Source organism: Onychomys torridus, chromosome 8, assembly GCF_903995425.1.
Source record: "Onychomys torridus chromosome 8, mOncTor1.1, whole genome shotgun sequence".
In the NCBI taxonomy this organism is placed as follows: domain Eukaryota; kingdom Metazoa; phylum Chordata; class Mammalia; order Rodentia; family Cricetidae; genus Onychomys; species Onychomys torridus.
Window position 1 is genome coordinate 65992655 of NC_050450.1, and position 21603 is coordinate 66014257.

A 21603-nucleotide genomic window follows, 5' to 3' on the forward strand; every position below is an offset into this window, starting at 1 on the left:
AGCCCTTTGTGCCCTTTTAGAAAATTACACAGATACCCCATTGTGGAACCCTATAATCCCTCCGTGGAAAGGAAGAGATTAGCATATGAATACAAAGCAAAATGAATCCAGAATACAAAACGATCTATCTGAGTTGTTAAGGTTTTGTGTTCCTAAAAATGAATTTATTTCCTCTTTTGTATTACCCCTTTCGTGGCCTAAGGGTTAAGGAAATTGAGGCCCCCCCCCCCCTCTGGCTACCCGGAAAAGGATTTAAAAAAAAACCACACACACACACACACACACACACACGCACACACACACACACACACACGTACACACGCACACACACACGCACACGCACACACACACCCCAACAGATTCTAGGAGGTGCAAAACCAACAGATGGCTCCTAGCGCCGGTAATCGTCAGTGGAATCTGCTACGCTCGAAATCAGCTTGCTTGCCGGCGAGGAGTGTAGAAAGTGCTGTTCGCTAACTGCGTGGTGAAGGAGAGAAAGCGAGAGAAGAGAGAGCCATAATGCTGACGTTGAAGGCCCGGCCCTGTGAGGTTGCATAGGGTAAGTGGCGTTGGCCAGGCGGCGGTGGCGAAGGGGAAGGGAAGAGGATTTGGGCTAGGGGCGGGGCTTGACGCGCAGCGTGGCTCCTGATTGCCCGAGCGCCGCTGCCAATCTTGCAGATCCGCTCGCTTAACCAGTGCGCTGGCGAGACGCGCTCAGATAGACCGAGCGAGCGCTGAGCAGCAGTCTCAGATCCTGACGGTGCAGCAGCCCGCAGCCTCAGCCAGGGAGTCCCAGCCGCTTTCAATGGAGGAGAAGCCCGGCCAGCCACAGCCTCAGCACCATCACAGCCACCACCATCCGCACCATCACCCCCAGCAGCAGCAGTCGCACCACCACCACCATTATTATTTCTACAACCACAGCCACAACCACCACCACCACCACCATCACCAGCAGCCTCACCAGTACCTGCAGCATGGAGCCGAGGGCAGCCCCAAGGCCCAGCCCAAGCCGCTGAAACATGAGCAGAAACACACCCTCCAGCAGCACCAGGAAACGCCGAAGAAGAAAACAGGTCTGGGAGGGAGGGCGGTGGGGGAAGGGGACGGGGATGGTGGCGCGGGGCGGCGCGGGGTGGGGGGGGCGGCGGCGAGGGGATGGGGGTGGGGCTAGCTGTGAAAAGCGCGGACCGGGTCGGGGTGTGCGTCCCGCGGGGCCGGGGATGCCCCCTTCCATTCTTGCCGGGCGCGGGCCGCGAGGTGGGGATCGCAGCGCCCTCTCCTTCCCTTCAGCGTGGGAGAGGCCCGAGCAGGCCTGCGTGACCTTCCCCGGCCCCCGCCCCGGCTGCAGGCAGCCCTGGACGCTCGGCCTTGGGACGCCCAACATCATTATTATTATTATTTCCTCTTCTGCGGCCCTGGAGTTGCCTGGATGTGGGGGTTGGGGGAGGGCTAAGAAAGGATGCAACTCGGCCGCCTAAAAAAAATAGAATAAAATTTCCCCCGAGGTGGAGGTAATTCAGGCGGGCCTAGTGAATCCCGGCCCGGGCGGTGTCGCGAGGCCTCCGGCAGGCCGGCAGCGAGCGTCCGCCCTCACCCGCCACCCCGAGCCCACCTGTGGCCCGGGGCTTTGCTGTCCTGGGGGACGGGGGAGGCGGCCGGGACCCCTGCGTCCCTCGGGTCGTGTCCACCCCGCAAGGCCTCTCGAGGCCCGCCGGGCCCCCGCTGCCTGCCCGCGAGGCTTCTCCGGAGGCCGGCGCCCCTGGCCCGAGCCGGCGAGGCTGGAATGTTCTCTCCGCCTCGCGGGGCCGCTTCCTGTCCGCCATGTTGGAAGCCGATTGCTGTCACCGACTCGGGCCGGCTGGGGAGCGGAGGGGGAAGGGTGCCCAAGGCCTCACGGCACGCCGGGCCCGGCGGCCCGGGACCCTCGGCGGCCGTGGCCCGGGTCCCCGTCCTCCCCGCCCGATTTCCCCCCCCCCCAGCACTGCGGGCCGCCCGCCCGCCCGCCCGCCCGCCGGCGCCCCTCCCCCCGCCCCGCGCCGGGTTGTGTAACCCGGTGGCGGCCGCGCGGCCCCGGGCGGGTCCCTGGGGTGAGGGGCGGGGGCGGGGGCGGGGGCGGTTGGGGTGGGGGAGGGAAGCGGCCACGAGGGGAGCGGCCTGCACCGTGGACCCGCGCGCCGACGGCCGCGTTTCCCGCTCCCGGGTGCGGCGGGAGGCGCGGGCGGGCGGGCGGCCGGCCTCGAAGAGGAGCGTGAAGAGGGGGAAGGAGGCCCGGGCGGCGGCCGCGGCCTTCCGCCGGCCTGCGAGGGGCGAGGGGCTTCATTTCGGGTAGAGGCGGCGCCCGAGGCCGGGTGGGGTACCCAGCGGGAACCCGGCTCCCGGGTCACGAGTTTCTCTGCCACAGGAATCTCATCTCCTGCCAGGTTCGCTCACGACTCCGCCTCGGAGCTTTCGCTTAGGCCCTTTTCTTTCTAGCAGGCCCTTTCCTACCAAAAAAAAAAAGGGGGGGGGGACCAACCTCCTAAACCTTGTTCCATCCCGTCTGACACACAACACGGAAACTTGTGGGCAGGGGTAGTGAGGGCAGGGAGGGATTAATAGATACTGGGCTGGAGGGACGAGGACAGTTTGGGTCCCCTCTTTAACGAACTGAAATGGCTTGCCCGTGAGGTTGTGGCCATGCCATGGACAAGACTTTCGGGGGTAGGTGGGGGTATGACCCTGAAAGGTATTTGGCTCATTGTAAAACTGACGTCGGTCCCCAAACTGAATTTTTATTTTTTAACACGTTAAACGTAAAACGTCTGGAGGAAACACTCAAGAAACAAGCATGGAAGTTTCTAAATTCGCAGGTTAGAAGTGTTTACAAACTGAAGAGAAATGGAAGAGAGTACTTAGAAAAATGTTAAACTCAGCCTGGCATTTAATACAAGCAGTTACTACTGCTGAGAAACTTACCGTAGACGATGTAAGTTTGAAGACAAGCTGGATATCAGATTTTCTTTTGTAAGGTGGTAGGGACTGATGTTACTGTGCAGTAGAAGTGTTTAATTGTAAGGATCTAGTAGAACAGTCTAGAAACTTAGGAATTATGTAACACTGCATTAATTTTGGTTTTTAGAAGGTGAGAAAATATTAAGGTTGTCAAATAATGGTGCTTCTTAGATTTAAAATTTATGTTTTATGAAGTCTATGTATTCCCCACAGGACTCATCACTCGATAGAGATGCAGACCCTGAACCTTTGGAAGGGGAACCCTCAAAATATGGGATGAAGAGTAAGGAGGGAAATTGCGTTTAGGAAATTTTGAGAGACTATTAACAGTTTGGGGTAATCGGTTTTTCATGTGTGGTTTGGTCGTGCAGTGCTAACTAAGAAAAGTAGAATATATTGGGGACACACACTCGTGGGTTTTTATGACCTGTTACTCCTAAACCTCTCAGTACCTGGTTTTCTGAATCCAGAAGAGGGCACAAGAGAAGACCACATGTGTTGAGTGATGGCAGATCCACAGCTGGTTATCAATACTCAAGGTCTGGCCGGAGTCCATTGGAAGTGGAGTTAGCATGGCAGCCCTAAATAGTAAAAGTGCTAGGAATTCTAATAACTACAGTCTTCACATTTTTCTTACATATTTAAGCTTTAAAAGATGCCTTTCATACTTTCTGCATACCAAGGTCACAGGGGGAAAGTATTATGAACTTAAATGCAAAAACAACACCAAAAAACAACTTTTGTCATTAGAACAAGTATAGTGGGCTGTATTGTTTTGTAAACTGAGGATTGAACTTCAGTGTGGTAGGCACGAGTTGTCTGCCACTCAGCTACAGGCTCAGCCTTACAGTATAGGTTGTAATTCTGTTGTCTCACGCTCCCGCAGCTGGAGCTAGTGTGGGCAGCCATTTCTACCTGAGCTGGACAGGATTGCAGGGAAGAACCATTATGCCTGGCTCGACTTTCTGCTTTGTGTTTTTTGAGACAGGGTTTCTCTGGAACTCAATCTGTAGATCAGGCTGGTCTAGAACTCAGAGAGCCTGCCTCTGCCTCTGCCTCTTGAGTGCTGGGATTAAACGTGTGCATTATCACTGCCCAGCAGCTTTCTGCATTTTTTTTTTTTTTTTTTTTAAGAAAATTTTATAGGAAAAATACCATATAATTTTTGGACTTATCTCTTGTTTCATAGTTAGACTCTTTCTATGAGGGGGAAAAAATAATTTGAGACAAAGTCTTAATATATAGTTCCGATTGGCGTGGAATTAATTTGTATAGAATAGTCTGGCTTCAACTCACAGATTCTGCTTCTCTTTTCTCAGTGCTGGGATTGGAGGTACGGCCATCACATCTCCATGAAAGCTTTTATTTGGGAACTGGAGATAGGAGCTAAGTAGTAGAACACCTGCTAGGAATGCTCAGCTTTCAGTAGCACAGGAAGTCTATCACAGGTTTTTTGGTTTTTGTTTTTGTGGGGTTTTTTTTTTGGTGGGGAGGGGTCGAGACAGGGTTTCTCTGTGTAACTTTGCGCCTTTCTGGGATCTCACTCTAGCCAAGGCTGGCCTCGAACTCACAGAGATCTGCCTGGCTCTGCCTCCCGAGTGCTTGGATTAAAGGCGTGTACCACCATTACCCAGCCTATCACAGGTTTTTAAAAAATGAAAAATTAGTACTTTTAACACTGGAAATTAAGAATTTATTTTTTTCTAATGACTAAGGGTTAAGCTTTGAACTTTAAACATGCCAGCCAGGAAGTTAAAAACTTCTATAAAATGTATTTTCTGATGCAAGGCAGTAGTGGCACAGGTCTTTTAATCCCAGCACTTGGGAGGCAGAGGCAGGAGGAATCTCTGAGTTTGAGCCAGCCTGGTCTACAGAGTGAGATGTAGGATGGCCAGGGCTACAGAGAAACACTTTATTAAAAAAAAAATAAATAATAAAAACAAAAAAAGTATTTTCTGTAGTTGCTAAGATTACTCTTAGAATTGAGAGGATTTCCCAAAGGACTTTAGAGGTCATAAAGCAATTGATAGCTAATTGCCATTTTACTAGCAAGTAGGAGTTGTGACCCAGTAGATCACTTGTAATCTTTAAACTTGTTAACTGTAAATAGTGAAGTCTTTACATTCAAATACTTGACAGCTTTAAAAAATTAGATTCCTTTGTAATTTTGTAAGCAAGCAAGTTTTCCATGAGGATAGAAAGCTGAGAACTCTAGACAGACCAGAGTTTAAGAGTCTAGTTCTGCCACTTTGGACCTGGGTATTGCTTTATCTCTCTAGGTCTTTTTAACCCAGGTATAAGAAAACAAGTTTGTTTGTTTGCTTGTTTGTTTCTTTTTAAGATCTTTATTGACAGATAATTCACATAGTATACAATTTTACTGTTTGCATAATTTGATAAGACTTTAGTCCAGCTTCCTCATAGGCCCATGACACCACCACTTCCTGAAGAAAACAAATCTTAAGGGTTAGAAACATTGGTACATATTTTTGTTTAATGTGTTGGGATATGACCTGATATCAAAGTCCACAGGGCTTATAGCTTTGTTAGGTGCATTAGTAGCTAGCCACTTACGTACGGTCTTTAATCCCCTCCCCCCCTTTAGAGATTGAATTCAGTGGTCATACATGCTAGGCAAAGGTCACAGCCTTAATTTTTTTCCTTTTACAGTTTACTGTGTCTGAAGAAAAGCCCAGAGGGAAGCACTGGTCCTACTTAAATGTTTGTTTTGAGACAAGGTTCTACCAGGGTGGCTTTAGACACAGAATCACCTTGCCTCAGTTTTCAGTGTGCTGGAATCATATTGCATTTAATTAATTGTAATTAATTTAATTGTTATTTGTATAATAGCCTCATGGCCATAATGTGTAGGTTTATTCTGTTTAGATAATCTAGAGGAGTATTATGGCATGCAGTTTGAGAGGTCCCGTTCTTTCTAGTTAATTCTGGCTACTGGTCCAGTAGATGGACCTGATGTGAATTGTATCCTAATTCTGCCTCTGTCTAGCAGTGAAATGTCATAATCTGTGAAATGGGGCTGACAAGATTCTTTTCATAGAAATGGGAAGTAACAAACCTTACAGAATAGTATCTGGCCTTCAATAAATAGTTTTCCAGTCTTTCAGTACTGCTGTGATTTAAATTTTTGTTTTTGTTTTTGTTTTCCTTCTGTAGGCTATGGTGAAGTAAATGGTAATGCCGGAGAGAGAGAGATATCTTTAAAGAGCCTCAGTTCTGATGAAGCTACTAACCCTATTTCTAGGGTCCTCAATGGCAACCAGCAAGTTGTAGACACTAGCCTGAAGCAGACTGTAAAGACCAGCACCTTTGGAAAAGCAGGAATTAAAACCAAGAATTTTATTCAGAAAAACAGTATGGACAAAAAGAATGGGAAGTCTTATGAAAATAAATCTGGAGAGAACCAGGCTATAGATAAGACCGACACTGTAGCAATTCCAAATGGCGTTATAACAAATAATTCAGGCTATATCACTAATGGTTATATGGGCAAAGGAGCAGATAATGATGGTAGCGGATCTGAGAGTGGATACACCACTCCTAAAAAAAGGAAAGCTAGGCGCAATAGTGCCAAGGGCTGTGAAACCCTTCATTTAGTGCAGGACAAAATAATGCAGGAGACTAGTGTCCCGGCATTAAAACAGGGACTTGAAAGTTTAAAGCCTGACTCTAGTGAACAAAAGGGAGCTCGAGCAGATAGTTCGAAGCCTATTTGGAAGTATGAAACTGGACCTGGAGGAACGAGTCGTGGAAAACCTGCTGTGGGTGACATACTCCGTAAAAGCTCAGATATTAAACCTGGTTTGAACAGCAAAAAGTTTGATGACCGGCCTAAAGGAAAGCATGCCTCAGCTGCTGCCTCCAAAGAGGACTCGTGGACCTTGTTTAAACCACCCCCAGTTTTTCCAGTGGACAATAGCAGTGCTAAAATAGTTCCTAAAATAAGTTATGCAAGCAAAGTTAAAGAAAACCTCAACAAAACTGTACAGAACTCTTCTGTGTCACCATCCTCCTCTTCATCTTCATCATCTACTGGGGAAACTCAGACCCAACCTTCAAGCCGATTATCCCAGGTCCCCATGTCAGCTCTGAAATCTGTTACTTCTGCCAACTTTTCTAATGGGCCTGTTTTAGCAGGAACTGATGGAAATATGTATCCATCAGGGGGTCAGCCACTGCTAACTACTGCTGCTAATACTTTAACACCCATCTCTACTGGGACTGATTCAGTTCTTCAGGACATGAGTCTGACTTCAGCAGCTGTTGAACAAATTAAGTCTAGCCTTTTTATCTACCCTTCAAATATGCAAACGGTGCTGTTAAGCACTGCACAAGTAGATCTGCCCTCTCAGACAGATCAGCAAAACCTGGGGGATATCTTCCAGAATCAATGGGGTTTATCATTTATAAATGAGCCCAGTGCTGGCCCAGAGACTGTTATTGGAAAGTCATCAGATCATAAAGTGATGGAAGTGACATTTCAAGGAGAATATCCTGCCACTTTGGTTTCACAGGGTGCTGAAATAATTCCCTCAGGAACTGAGCATCCTGTGTTTCCCAAGGCTTATGAGCTGGAAAAACGGACTAGTCCTCAAGTTCTGGGTAACATTCTAAAACCCGGGACTACTGAGAGTGGAGCCTTATCCTTGGAACCCAGTCATATAGGTGACCTGCAAAAAGCAGACACCAGTAGTCAAGGTGCTTTAGTGTTTCTCTCAAAGGACTACGAAATAGAAAATCAAAATCCTCTGGCCTCTCCCACGAACACTTTGTTAGGCTCCGCCAAAGAACAGAGATACCAGAGAGGCCTAGAAAGGAATGATAGCTGGGGTTCTTTTGACCTGAGGGCTGCTATTGTATATCACACTAAAGGTAACATTTCTTTTTCAAAGATTCTGATGGGCTAATTTTGTCTTTGTATGTATACATATACTAGTATTTTTGAGATTCTATATTATGAATGACTGAAGAAATAATTAGTATGAATTTCTTGATTCAAGGTCTTTGGAAACAGTGTAGATTTAGAAGAATATAGTTTTCCAACATAAAGTGAATTTTGTAGACAAGGGCCTTAAGTTTTGATCCCCTATGTCCCAGGTGCTGCTGGGATTGCAGGTCTATGCTGCCAAGTATGACCTGCCTCTCTACTAATTAATCCCAGCACCTGGAGGTAGAGGCAGGCAAACCTGAGTTTGAGGATAGCCTGGTCTACAGAGCTAAGTTCCAGGACAGTCAGAACTACATAGAGAAACTGCTGTCTTGAAAAAAATAAGAAAACAAACTCTTTGGGCCTAGGAGATGGGCAGAGACCCTGTTTTCAAGCCTTATGACCTGACTTTGAGTCCTGTTTCTCAAACGATGGAAAAAGAACTGACTCCTGCAAGTTGCCCTTTGACTTGTGCCATGGCAGATCCCTCCACCTTCAAAATAAATTTTGGGGGTGGGGGTAGACAGGGTTTCCTGAAACTAAATCTGTAGACCAGGCTGGCCTCGAACTCAACAACAGAGATCCACTTGCTTCTCTGCCTTCCCAGTGCTGGATTAAATGTTACGGTCACCGCCCAGCAAATTTGCTTCCTTCTATCTTTACTTCTTTTGGCCTAAGTCTCTGGACTTCCATTCATAACTCCCTAACCATTCTTCACAAAAGAGGTGGAATAATCTTAACTTACAAATTCACAGGCTGCAGATGTAACTTGCTGGTGGATTGCTTCCTGATGTTAGTCTGGTTTCTGTGTTGTGATAAAACACTGACCTTTTAAATCAAATTGGGCAAAAAAGGGGGTTTATTTTTGGTCTGCAGGTTTCAGTCTCCATAACTGAGAGAAGCCAGGGCAGGAGTTCAAGACAGGAACTGGAGGAGAGACCAGAGAGCAATGCTGCTAACTGGCTTGCTCCCCATGGCTTGCTTAGTTACCTCTCTTATATACCCCAGGACCACCTGCCTAAAGATGGTACCACTTATGGTATACAGGGCCCTCCTATGTCAATTAGCAGTCAAGAAAATGCCCCACCAGGTGGTGGCATGCCCAGCACTCAGGAGGCAGAGCCAGGCGGATCTCTCTGAGTTCGAGGCCAGCCTGATCTACCAAGTGAGTTCCAGGAAAGGCACAAAGCTACACAGAGAAACCCTGTCTCGAGGAAAAGAAAGAAAGAAAATGCCCCACTGTTGTGCCCACAGGCCAAGTAATGGAGGCAATTCCTCACTTGAGAATTTCTCTTCCCAGGTGCGTCTAGATTTGTATCAAGTTGAATAAGAAATTTTTTTTAAAGATTTATTTATTTATTATGTATACAGTATTCTGTTTGTATGTATGTCTGCACACCAGAAGAGGGCACCAGATCTCATTATAGATGGTTGTGAGCCACCATGTGGTTGCTGGGAATTGAACTCAGGACCTCTGGAAGAGCAGTCAGTGCGCTTAACCTCTGAGCCATTTCTCCAGCCCCTGAATAAGAAATATTAACCAACACACTTAGCTTCTGTGAAAGCCTGGTCCAACTCCTAGTACCACCAAAATTTTATTTATCTGCTTACTCATTTAAAGTTAAATCATGGCATTCCTCTCCAAATTCCTTTCAACTACTAAATTACATCCATTCACTGTAATTGTAAGTCCTTTGCATAAATCAAGAGACAGTGCAATCTATAACTTCATCTTCAGGGGATCTGATGACCTTTTCTGGCCTCTGCAAGCACTGTTCTCACATGGACATTCTCACACCCTACCTCATGCATTTTAAATAATTGAAAAGAAAATAGCCAAGTGGTGGTGATGCATGCCTTTAATCCCAGCACTTGGGAGGCAGAGGTAGGCAGATCTTATAAGTTCAAGGCCAGCCTGGTCTACAGAGTTCCAAGACAGCTAAGGTCCCCTTCCTCCCCCCCCCCCCAAAAGGGAGAGATTTTATTCTATGTACTCCTGGCTGTCCTGGAACTAGTTATGTAGAGTAGGCTGCCCTGAACTCATAATGGCCTGCCTCTGCCTTCTGAGCAGTAGGATTAAGGGTGTATGCTAATTTTTTATTAAATGCTGCTTTATTTAGGTAGGAATCTGTAGGAATGAAGGAGCCTATCCGTTTGTAGGTGTGGAGGAAGGAATTTCCACGTTTTTCTTAGTACGAACCATTGCCTTGAGAAGTATAACAAAGCTGTGTATGACTTCTTTCTTTGGAAGAGGTATTTATGTATTTAAATATTTAACCTGCTAGGGTGTCTGCAACACAATAGTGCCTTGGGTGTCAGATCCTCTTAGAATTGAACTTGGGTCCTCTGCAAGAGGAAGAGTTGCTCCTAATTGCTGAGCCCCCCCTTTTTTTTTTTTTTAACTATTTTATGTGCATTGGTGTTTTGCCTGCATGTATGTCTGACTTGAGGGTGTTGATCCTTTAGAACTGGAGTTACAGTTGTGAGCTGCCATGTGGGTGCTGGGAATCGAACTGAGGTCCTGTGAAAGGACAAGAGTTCTTAACTGTTAAGCCATCTCTCCAGTACCCCTTTTAAATTAAAAAAAAACTTAACAATTTCATGTGTGACTACATCATTTGCACCTCATTCCTCTGTTCCTTCTCAGACTTATCCTGTGTCCTCCTCCCCAAATTGGCTACCTCTTTTAGTGTTTTTTTCATGTTGTACACATGCACACATGTATGTAAGAATACAGCTTGCTGTGTTCATTTGCTTAAATTTTCATTTAGGGCTGTCTGCTTGGGATTAGGGCGCTTACTTATCCTAGAAAAGACTGATTTTCTCTCTCAGTGCCTATTTCCTGAAGCTCTTCATCCAGGGTTAGAGCCTTGGTAAGATTTCCCCTACTAGTTTGTCTTTCTTGATCTGCAAAGTGAAAGACATGTACTTTATAAACATGTACATTTTTTATATTTGTTTTTAAAGAAAAAAAGCAATAGGAGGCTCGGTGTGATGGTACACCTTTAATCTCAGGTCAATCTGAGTTCCAGGACAGATGGGACTACAGGGAGAGATCCTGTCTCAAAACACTTAAGAGGCTTGGGGGTGGGAAGGGCTTTGAGATTGACTGGTTTTTGTTTTTTTAGTTTTTATTTAAAGGTGTGCACTACCGGGCCTAGCAATTTGTAGTTTTAGAAGTAGGAATCTTGTCAGGTAAAGATTATTTTGACTTGCTCTCCAGATCTCTTTGGAAATAAAAGTTTAGAAGCTGAAAGTAGAGCAAAACAGAAAGGCTTATTAAGTCTCTTACGGTGTGTTTAATTATATATGTTAAGTTCTGCCAAGGTAGTTGGGTAGTTTTGGTGTCATTTTCTGTGTCATCTGCTCTCCAGGGTCTATTATAGAAAGTCAGTGTCTTGTAGTTTGTGATAATTATGTGAGCCTAAGAATACATTGTTTCCTGCAACTTCCAAAAAGCAGTGAGATGATGTTCCCCTTAGGTGGTTAGTTGGTAGCTTTATGTGTGTTGTGTTTATCTCTTAGGTCCAGGGATTTCATTTTGCCCAGATTAGCCTTGCCAAAAAAAAAAAAAAAAAAAGAATGTTATCTGGAGTTCAAACCCAGATCTTATACATGCTAGGTGGTACACTACTACTGAGCTATATCTTCAGTCATAATTATTTTTGTTTGTTTTTGAGACAAGATCTCACTATGTTGACCAGGCTAGCCTCTAAAGGCATGTGAACTCTTTAAGGGCTGAGTGCTGAGCCATCTGTCCAGCTGATTTTTTTTTTTTTTTTTTTTTTTTAAAGACAAGATTTCTCTATATCACTGGCTATCCCAGAACTCACTTTTTGACCAGGCTGACCTTAGAGATCTACCTGCCTCTACCTTCTGAGCTAGGATTTAAGGCATGTGCCACTACTCCCAGCTTTGTGTGGTGTCCATCCCGTCCTGTGTGTGTCCTGTGTGTCGTCCGTCATCGTCATGGTGTGTCCCCATCCCCTGTTTTGTTTTTGTGAGACAGGGTTTCTTTGTATGTACTTGGCTGTCCTGGAACTCACTCTGTAGAGCAGGCTGTACTCAAACTCTCCCTTTGCCTCCCTAGTGCTGAGTGCTGGGATTTATTAAATGTAGAATTGATTTAGGTAAATGAAATGCCATTCTACATGGTTGCAGTTATAGTTTAGTAAAGTTCATCAGCTTGAATTTTGCAATTGAGCTTTAATAAAATTAATCAAACAGATGTTTCCCCCTAAACAGAAAAGAACTGAGCAGATAATAGTTCATTTAGGTTCCAGGAGGGCAAGTTCTTTGATGTCTTACTAAATATTGGTTGGTTCAGTAGTAGTTTACTGGCCTACTGATTTTTCTGTTTGAATCAGTGTTTGGAAAGTATGGAGTTGCAGACGGTTGTGATCTGTCCTGTGTGAGTGCTGGTAACCAAGCTAACAGCCCTTTGGAAGAGCAGCAAGTGTTGACCACTGAGCCACCTCTCCTGTCTTTTATTATTTTTTATTTTTTTAAACTTTTAAAGGGAGTTTATCTTTCAATCATTTGAGCTTAACTAGACTATCAAGAGTACTTGTATTATATATAGTGTTAGTGTTCTGGTCCTTTCGGTGTTAACTAATAATTTAATTTTAAGTTAGGCTTGGAAGTGGAAGTTCTATGCATTTCTCTAGCTTCAAAAATAGGCCATTTTGCTGAGTGTTGGTGGCCTTTAATTCCAGCATTCAGGAGGCAGAGCCAGACAGATCTCTGAGTTTAAGGCCAGCTGGGTCTACAGAGTGAGATCCAAGACAGGCACCAAAAACACATGGATTAACCCTGTCTTGAAAAACCTAAGGATTTAGCTCAGTGGTAGAGCGCTTGCCTAGCAAGTGCAAGGCCTTCGGTTCTGTCCTCGGCTCGGACAAAAAAAGAAAAAGAAAAACCTAAGGGGGGGGTCATTTAACAATTTAATTTATAAGTATTAGAGTGTGTTAGGCCATTTTAATGGGAGTGAAACATGTTTTAGGTTTAGCATTAATTACCTGCAGTCTCAGAAGTACTACTGACTTTTTTAAAAAATGTAACTGTTCAGTGCAATTTAAAGATACAGAATGGGGCTAGAGAGATGGCTCAGAGGTTAAGAGCACTGACTACTCTTCCAGAGGTCCTGAGTTCAAGTCCCAGCAACCACATGGTGGCTCACAAACATCTGTAATGAGATCTGGCGCCCTCTTCTGGCTAGCAGGTACACAGGCAGGAAGAACACTGTATTCATAATAAATAAAATATGTAAAAAAAAAAAAAAAAAGGAAGAAAGAAAGAAAGAAAAAGATACAGAATGATTTAAGGCCAATCTGGTCTACAGAGAGAGTCTCAGGGCAGCCAGAGTGTTGCACGGAGAAACCTTCAGGAGAAAAAAAAAAGTTACAAAATGACTACGTTAAAACTACATTTGGCATTCTCTTAGCTATTCATGTGTATGTATTGTGTTATGAACTTTGCTTAAGAAATGACCATTAGCACATTGTGGATCACTCCTTTAATCTTAACACTCTCCCAGCGTGGTCTACAATGGTAAGTTCCAGGACAGGAAGGGCTATAGAGAGACCCTGTCTCCAAAAAAGAAAAAAAAAAAAAAATGACTATTGAAAACCCAGTTTGGGCTGAGTGGTGGTTGTGTATACCTTTAATAGCAGCACCCAAAGGTAGAAGCAGGCAGATCTGAGTTCCGAGGCTAGCCTGGTCTACAGAGAGATCTAGGACAACCAAGGCTACACAGAAAACCTGTCTTGAAAAAACCAAAAAAAAAAAGAAAACTCAATTTGATTGATGTATACCTATAATCCCAGCACTTGGCAGGAGAGGCAAGATCAGAAGTTTCATTAGAGTTCAAGACTGCCTTGGTATATGTGAAAATCTATTTGAAAAAGACAGAAAAATAAGACTTAGTTGGATATAGAACTCAGTGGTAGAGTGCTTGCTTAACATGCATGGTAAGGCCCTCCATTCCCTAGCACCACAAATTTTTATTTTTGTGCTACTGTAGAGCAGTGTCAACTACTTCAGGTGAAGTGTAGGTTTTCTTTTTTTCTTTTTTTGTTTGTCTTGATAAAGTAATGATAATGCCTCTTCTGGAGTTTTGTTTTTAGACAAAAATCTTACAGTGTACATACACTAGGCTAACATAAATCCACTTGCTTCTGCATGTATTACGAGTCCTGGCCCAGCTCAAGTCTTTTAAGCATTAAATCTTGAGGTTTTTAAGAATTAAAACGTTGTTTTAACTATGGTAGAATCAAATCAATCTTTCTTTTTCTCTCTTTGTTCCTGTCTGTTATGGGGACTGAAATCAGGACCACAAATGTGCTAGGAAGGTAAAGGCTTCATTCCATTTAAAGCTGGGTATGTGTGTGTGTGTCATTTCTCCATTCTTCTGTTTCTATGATGGACATTTGGATTGCTTCCACACTAGTTATTGTAAGTGATATTGCCCTGAGCATGGCTGTAGAACTATCTTTTCTAGACCCTGCTTCCAATTTTTTTTTTTTTTTTTTTGAGAAATACTGTACTGTTTCCAAAAGCAGTTTTACATTGTATTACCAAGAGTGTACACAAGGATTTAGGTTGCTTTACATCTTGGTCAATTCAGTTTCTATTTAATAGTAGCCATCCCATTGTGTATGAGGGATGGGTGGTATCTTGTATGTAATTTATACTTTTCTGATGATTAATAATTTAGCATCTTTTCATGTGCTTATCTGTTGAGAAATTTCTAAGTACTTGGCATAGTTTTGTGCCTTCTTTTTTGTTTTGTTTTTTCTTTTCAATATAGGGTTTCTCTTTGTAGCTGTGGCTGTCTTAGAACTTGCTCTGTAGACCAGGCTGGCCTCAGACTTACAAAGATCCACCTGTTTCTGCCTGGAGTGCAGGGATGAAGGGCATGTACCACCACACCCGGCTTTCATAATTTTTTTTTTTTTTTTTTTTTTTTTTTTTTAAGTTAAAAAGAGGAAGGACCTGGTATATATAACTCGGTGAAGAAACAGTTGCCTCATAGGTGTTAAGGTCAATATTCAAATCCCTGTGCCACAAAACAATTCAGATGATGATAAATTTTTACCTAGCATACTTAGTGGAAAGATAAATGAATTAGAATTTATACTTAGTGGTTGGAATAAACGAGACAACTTGAAAGTTATCCATCAGATAAAATCAATAAATTAAAAAAAAAAAAGTATGCAAGGAAAGCCTAGTGGGAGTAGGTCCCAGAGATCAGATGCAAGTTTATACGTTTGGCAGCAAGTGTTTTTAGCTTCTAAGTTTTCTTAATAGCCCAATGATTAAATATTTTAATGTGTTCTAAATTGCAGTGCGAATTCAATGTTAAAGTAATAACACTACAGTTGGCTTCTAAGAGCTGTGTTAGAGTTATCCATTTTTAAACTTATTTTTATTTTATATGCATTGGTGTTTTGCATGTATGTCTGTGATCACAGAGTGTCAGATTTGGAGTTATAGACAGTTGTGAGCTACCATGTGACTGCTGGGATTTGAACCTGGGCCCTCTGGAAAAGTCAGTGCTTTTAAACTGTTGAGCCATCTCTCTAGCCCCAGTATTGATCTTTTAATTACCTGAAGCTAATGTCTTTTATGGAGAAACTACTAATATAAAAATATACTTCAGACAACTAGAGATTGAGTCAATTTGTGACAGGTTATTAGCATGGACAGTTTTGGTCTACAGTTTCAGGTTTGGTCTTGCAAAAAAAAAATACATATTTTATATACACACACCCCTCACGTGCCTGCACAGGCTCATTGTCTGCTTCAGTTAGAAACTATAGGTCTAGCTGGACGATGGTGGCGCATACCTTTAATCCCAGCATAGAGAGGGGCAGGTGGGTCTCTGTGAGTTCCAGGACAGCCAGAGCTACACAGAGAAACCCTGAATCCTGTCTCGAACAACAACAAAAAAACTGTAGGTCTAAAATCTTGGCTTGATTCCCCCCACACACACACTTTGCCACAGTTTTCTGTATTTTTAAGGAGTATAGCACTAATTTGGAAATGTATTTTTTCTTTTCCCCTTATGAAAGACCTACCATAGACTAAAGTACTTAGACTTATTTATGAGAATGACTTTGACAAGATGAATCCTTTCCCTTAAAAATATATTTCAGTTCATAGAGTACTTGCCTAACAGGACCACATAAAATGTGCATTGGTGGTATTTAGAAGGTAGAAGAGGAGAATAAAGAATTCAGGGTCATCCTATACGTAGAGTTTGAGGCCGGTGTGAGTATGTGAGACTATAAAAACATCTAGGTGAGGGAGAAAAACACAATTGTGTATGGTAAGGTTTTAAATGTGAGGAGACTAAAAAAGGGAATTTCAGTAGAGATAAGAGGATTTGTAGTATAGAAAGGGTGAAAAGAGTACATCTTGTATTTCATAAAACATATAAACTTAATTTTGGTGGATGGGTTACTTTTTTTTTTTTTTCTTCCTCTTTTTGTTTGGAGATAGGGTCTCACTGTGTTGCCTTGAACTACTTAGATCAGCTGGCCTGACACTCATCCACCTAGTGGTGGTCTTAAATTTTTATTTAATTTTTAGGAGAGTGTGTGTGTACTTAGGAGTTTATGTGCATGTATGAACCTGTGGAGGCCAGAAGATGACATCAGATTCTTGGGAACTGGAGTTTACAGACAGTTGTGAGCTGCCATGTCGGTGCTGGGAATTGAACTTGGGTTATCTGGAAGAACAGCCAGTGTTTAAGCTTTTCAGCTGTTACATTTATTCATTTACTTATTGGTTTTTTGATACAGGATTTCTCTGTGTAGCTTTGGTCCTGTCCTGGATCTCACTCTATAGACCAGGCTGGCTTTGAACTCAGAGATCCACCTGCCTCTGCCTTCTGAGTGCTGGGATTAAAGGCGTGGGCCATCACTGCCTGACTACTTTTGTTTTGTTTTGTTTTGTTTTAATGTGCATGTAATTACTGACTTTCTTATGTATTTGGGAAATTACCAATTCCAGACCAGCAGTTTACACTCAAACTAGTTTTAAGAACTGGGGCCAGGACCTAGGAAAATCTCCACAGTAAGTGATAAAATAATAAACGCACTAAGAGTCCATGCACTGGGTTGGGTGTGGAAGTGCTGCCATCCCAGCCTTCTGGAAGTGGGAGTAGGATATCCACCTCAGGGCAAGGCCAGGCTATACATATGGTAGGACTGTCTTAAATAAGGCAGAGAGGAGGGCCTGGGAGTACAGGCCTGTAATTCTAGCTAATTGAGAGGCTGAAGCAGTGGCTTTACAAACTCAAGGCCTACCTAGGTAACTTAGTAAGAATGTGTCTACTAACAAAAGGAAAAGGAGGACTAGGGACATAGCTTGCCTAATAAACACCAAAGAAGACTAGGTTTAATCCCCAGTACAGGAAAAAAAGAAAAATAAAACAATAAGAACAATGGGGAATTGCCTAAATAGGGGCATCAAATGGCCAGATTTTACTAAGGAAAAATTATTAGTATTCACTTTAATTATAGAATATGATTAGCACCACTATTTATAGTAAATGCCTGTAGTCCCAGTATTTGGGAGGTGGAGGTAGGGGTTCAAAGTCATCTTACATGATGGCAAGTTGGAGACCAGGCTACATATCTCAAAACATCAAAGAAAATCGATAAGGCCAGTCGGTGGTGGCGCACACCTTTAATCTCAGCACTTGGGAGGCAGAGGCAGGTGGATTTCTGTGAGTTCAAGGGCAGGCTGGTCTCCAAAATGAGTTCCAGGAAGGGCGCAAAACTACACAGAGAAACCCTGTCTCGAAACCCCCCACCCCCCCCCAAAAAAAAGAAAGAAAAAATGGATAGTGGCCTCTGACTAATATCAAAAACACAGATAAGACCCACTCAGATTTTGGCTTCTAAATAAATAGTCCACTCACTCTTAAGATGAAAGAACAAGACTCCCTAGAGAAATGATTGAGAAGGGAGAGGTCTCATTCAAAAAAAGAAGCTACTGCTCAAAGCATGATGGTTACATGCTCCAAGTCACAGGATAGGTCTAAAGTGAAGAGCATGCAGTTTGAGGCACCCATGCCTGAGGTCTTGAGGACTTGCACTCAAGCACACTCTCCAGATGTACATATAGTTTGTAATAAATCTTTCAAAAAGCCACGGGGTGCTCAGCTGGTCTTGTTATTGATAACTCCCAATTACTTTGTTATTGAGATTAATCCACAGAGTCTATTTTGTGATCAAAGGAATTTATTTGGGGGTTAACTCACAAGACAGAATAAAGGAATTTCTTGCAGGATCCTGGAAGGGTGAAGCATGGTCCAGTGTAGTTCTCTGGCGAGCTCTGCCCTGGTCCATACCAGCATCAAAAACTACAAGGTAGCAAAGCAAAAAGAGTGCCAGACCTGGTGGACACACCTTAGGGGCATGTACCTCAAGGTCATAGGCAGGTGTAGCAGCTACCTGTTACGTTATTAGGGGTGGTGCTTTGGGGACTGGCTCAAACAGCCACCCACTACACTTTGTACTTGTGTTAAGAGAACAAATGAATATCCCAAAATTTATAAATAGATTGAAACACTTCTTTTAGTTGAACAGATGTTAAGTTTGTTGTGTTGACTTACAGATCTGTGTTCAACTAGATTAATATGGCACTAGTTTGTAGGTAAATTTAGAATTAATTGGTCTGGTAACAAGTGGAGAGAATATCCTAGGCAGAAAACCAGGTAGGTGGTGGTGGTACGAGTCTTTAATCCCAGCACTTAGGAAGCAGAGGTAGGTGGAGCTCATGAGTTTGAAACTTCTGAGTGAGTAGAACAAAAAATAGCCCTGGGTGGGGTGGGGACCTGGAGAGGTGGCTCAAAAATTATAGATTGGGGAAGGTACATGAGGGAACTAATGTTAACTCTTTTGTACAGAATTTGGAAATTGAGTATAAGGAGAAAAGGTTGTCGTTGGTTTGTAAAATTCACTTGGGATTGATTCAGAAGGATTGTTCTACATTCAAAGCAAGTCTGGTCCAGACTTTGGCTCCAAAGCAAAGCTGGTCCAGACCAGCCTGGGCTTTAGAGGTAAATCCTTTGTACAGTAAAACACTCCAGGAGGCAAAAGCAGGATCTTTTGAGTTCAAGACCAGTTTGAATATAATAACTTATAGGTCAGTTAAGGCTACATAATTAAACTCTGTCTCATTGTTTCATTTATTTATTTATTTTGGTTTTTAGAGGCAGGGTTTCTCTATACAGTTTTTGGTGCCTGCCCTGGATCTCACACTGTAGACCAGGCTGGTCTCAAACTCACAAGGATCCACCTGCCTCTTCCTCCCAAGTGCTGGGATTAAAGGCTTGCACCACCGCCGCTTAGCTATTTTAATTTTAAAAAATAAACGACAGACTTCTTACTATGGAAGCTCAGCCAATAGCTTAGGCTTGTTACTAACTAGCTCTTAGAATTTTAATTAACCCATTTTCTCAGTCGACTTTTTGTCTTGTGGCTTTATTACCTTTACTCTGTACTGCCCATGCTGCTTCCTTTTTCGTCTGGCTGGCAACTCCCTTCCCAGTGTTCTCTGCCCCAAAAATTCATGCCTAGCTATTGGCTGTTTAGCTCTTTATTAAACCAATCATAATGACATCTTCACACAGTGTAAAGGAATATTCCACATTTAATGTCTTTTTAAATAACATTTTTTGTTCTTAATGTTTTTGTTTGCTTTTGAGGCAGGCTCTCACTAGTCATGGCCCTAGCTGTCTTGGAACTTGCTATGTAGACCAGGCTGGCCTTGTATTTACAGAGCTCCTCCTGCCCTGACTCAGTGAGTCCCTGAGTTCTGGGATTATTTCAAAATGGACACAGAAAACAAACATCATTCACCTTAAGCAGAAGTTCAACGAAGCAGTATTACAGACTGTCTAAAATGAACTGTAATGTATATAATACAGTACTGTAAAAATTTGGAAGCCATTTGTTGGGAGTCAGAATTATGTAGGGCTTATATATGGGTTTAGCACAGTGACAGGGAATCAAGGTGTCTTTCCCCCAGTCTCTAGCACTGAAAGGAATAGGGTATGTACTCACTGAGTAATGATAGGAATGGGGCCCTCCACCTCTGACCTCATTGCTCAAGGGTCAGCTTTATACAACTTATATGTTCTCAACCAATCCAAGTATTAAAATGTTCTCCTTTGCATATGTTAGTTTCTATTTAAAATTCCATGAATGCCTCTGACGTATTTATAGGAATCTTATATAAGCCTTCAAATTTGACAGATTTTTAAAATACGTACTTTGGCTTTATCCTTTAATTGGAGTTCCTATATTTGGAAAAGTTTTGTACTTTTCTCTATAGTAGAGAAATGTGAGAAAAGATACCGTATATAATTTATTAACAGTGCAAGAACCCCAATGACTTGTCTGTTTAGAATCTTTATTGGCTGCTTGATTTCTCATATGCTTTACTGGCACAGTGATAATAAATTTACGGTAGTATTGGTTTGAATGGTCACTTAGAAAAAATTCACAGAAATTGGAGTTTCCTTTTGTGAAACAGGGTCTTACTATGTAGCCATGACTGAAATATATTCATAGAAAATAATGAAAATAACTTGTACTTGTTTCTATTGTGTATGTGTAGGTGATCTAGATAATTATGTTTGTTTTGGTTAATTGTAGTTTCAAATTGGTATATAAAAATCTCTTAAAACAAAACAGTTGTAGTGGGGCATTGGTGGCGCATGCCTATAATCCCAGCTATTCAGAGACCAAAGATAACAGCTCTAAAAGAAACCTTTTTGTTTTTGTTTTGTTTTTGTTTTTGTTTTTCAAGACAGGGTTTCTCTGTAGCTTTGGAGGCTGTCCTGGACTAGCTCTGTAGACCAGGCTGGCCTCGAACTCACAAGAGATCCACCTGCTTCTGCCTCCCAAGTGCTGGGATTACAGGCAGACAGGTGTGAGCTGCCATGTGGGTGCTGAGAATTGAACCCGGATCCTCTAGAAGAGAAGCCAGTGCTCTTAACCTTTGAGCCATCTCTCCAGCCCCTTAAAAGAAACCATTTCTTTTCTGATATTAGAAATAATTTTGGAGTGATGAGTATAATCTCCATCATTAGATAATAGTTCCTTTACTGATATCTTGTCTTTGATCAGATTATTATAGTTCTATTACCTTTTTAGTCCTCCAGGGAGAAGGAAATTTTTGTCATTATCTTTATTATCAATAAAATTGACGTGGGTCATCTTTTTTTTGGTGTTGGTGGTGAGATATTGAAGACAGGTCTTGCTGTGTACTTAGGCTGGCCTCAAATCGTTACCCTTTGCCTAAACCATCCCTGGATATATAGTTTCTTGCTTCTCCAGATAGACATCTGCTCAGGGACTTGAGGCCATAAACATACAGCTAAATTCAAACACATATAATGTAACATTTATATCTTGCTAATAGCTGGTCTGGGTGATATACACCTTTTATTCCATAACCCTGGAGGTTCAAGGCCTGCCTAGTCTGCATAGTGAATTCCAGGACATCCAGGGATACACAGAGGCCTTGTCCTCCAGCTTCCCTACCAAAAATTAGAATGACTTTGATTGTATCTTTGATCTTGTGGGGAGAGTGTAGTATATCATTCTCAGCCTCTGTATATTTATTTGCAGTAAACTTATAACTTT

General features: G+C 42.9%; 1 protein-coding gene across 1 annotated transcript in view; it reads left to right on the forward strand.

Annotated features, from left to right (window-relative positions):
• Nucleotides 1-354: 354 nt before the first annotated feature.
• The window catches only part of Nufip2 (nuclear FMR1 interacting protein 2), a 33596-nt gene continuing 12347 nt past the window's right edge, over nt 355-21603 (forward strand). The window contains exons 1-3 of the mRNA XM_036194980.1: nt 355-559; nt 679-1076; nt 6169-7884. Of these exons, the coding sequence (XP_036050873.1) occupies nt 806-1076; nt 6169-7884 (1987 nt within the window). The 5' untranslated portion in view covers nt 355-559; nt 679-805. The remainder of the gene's footprint in view (nt 560-678; nt 1077-6168; nt 7885-21603) is intronic.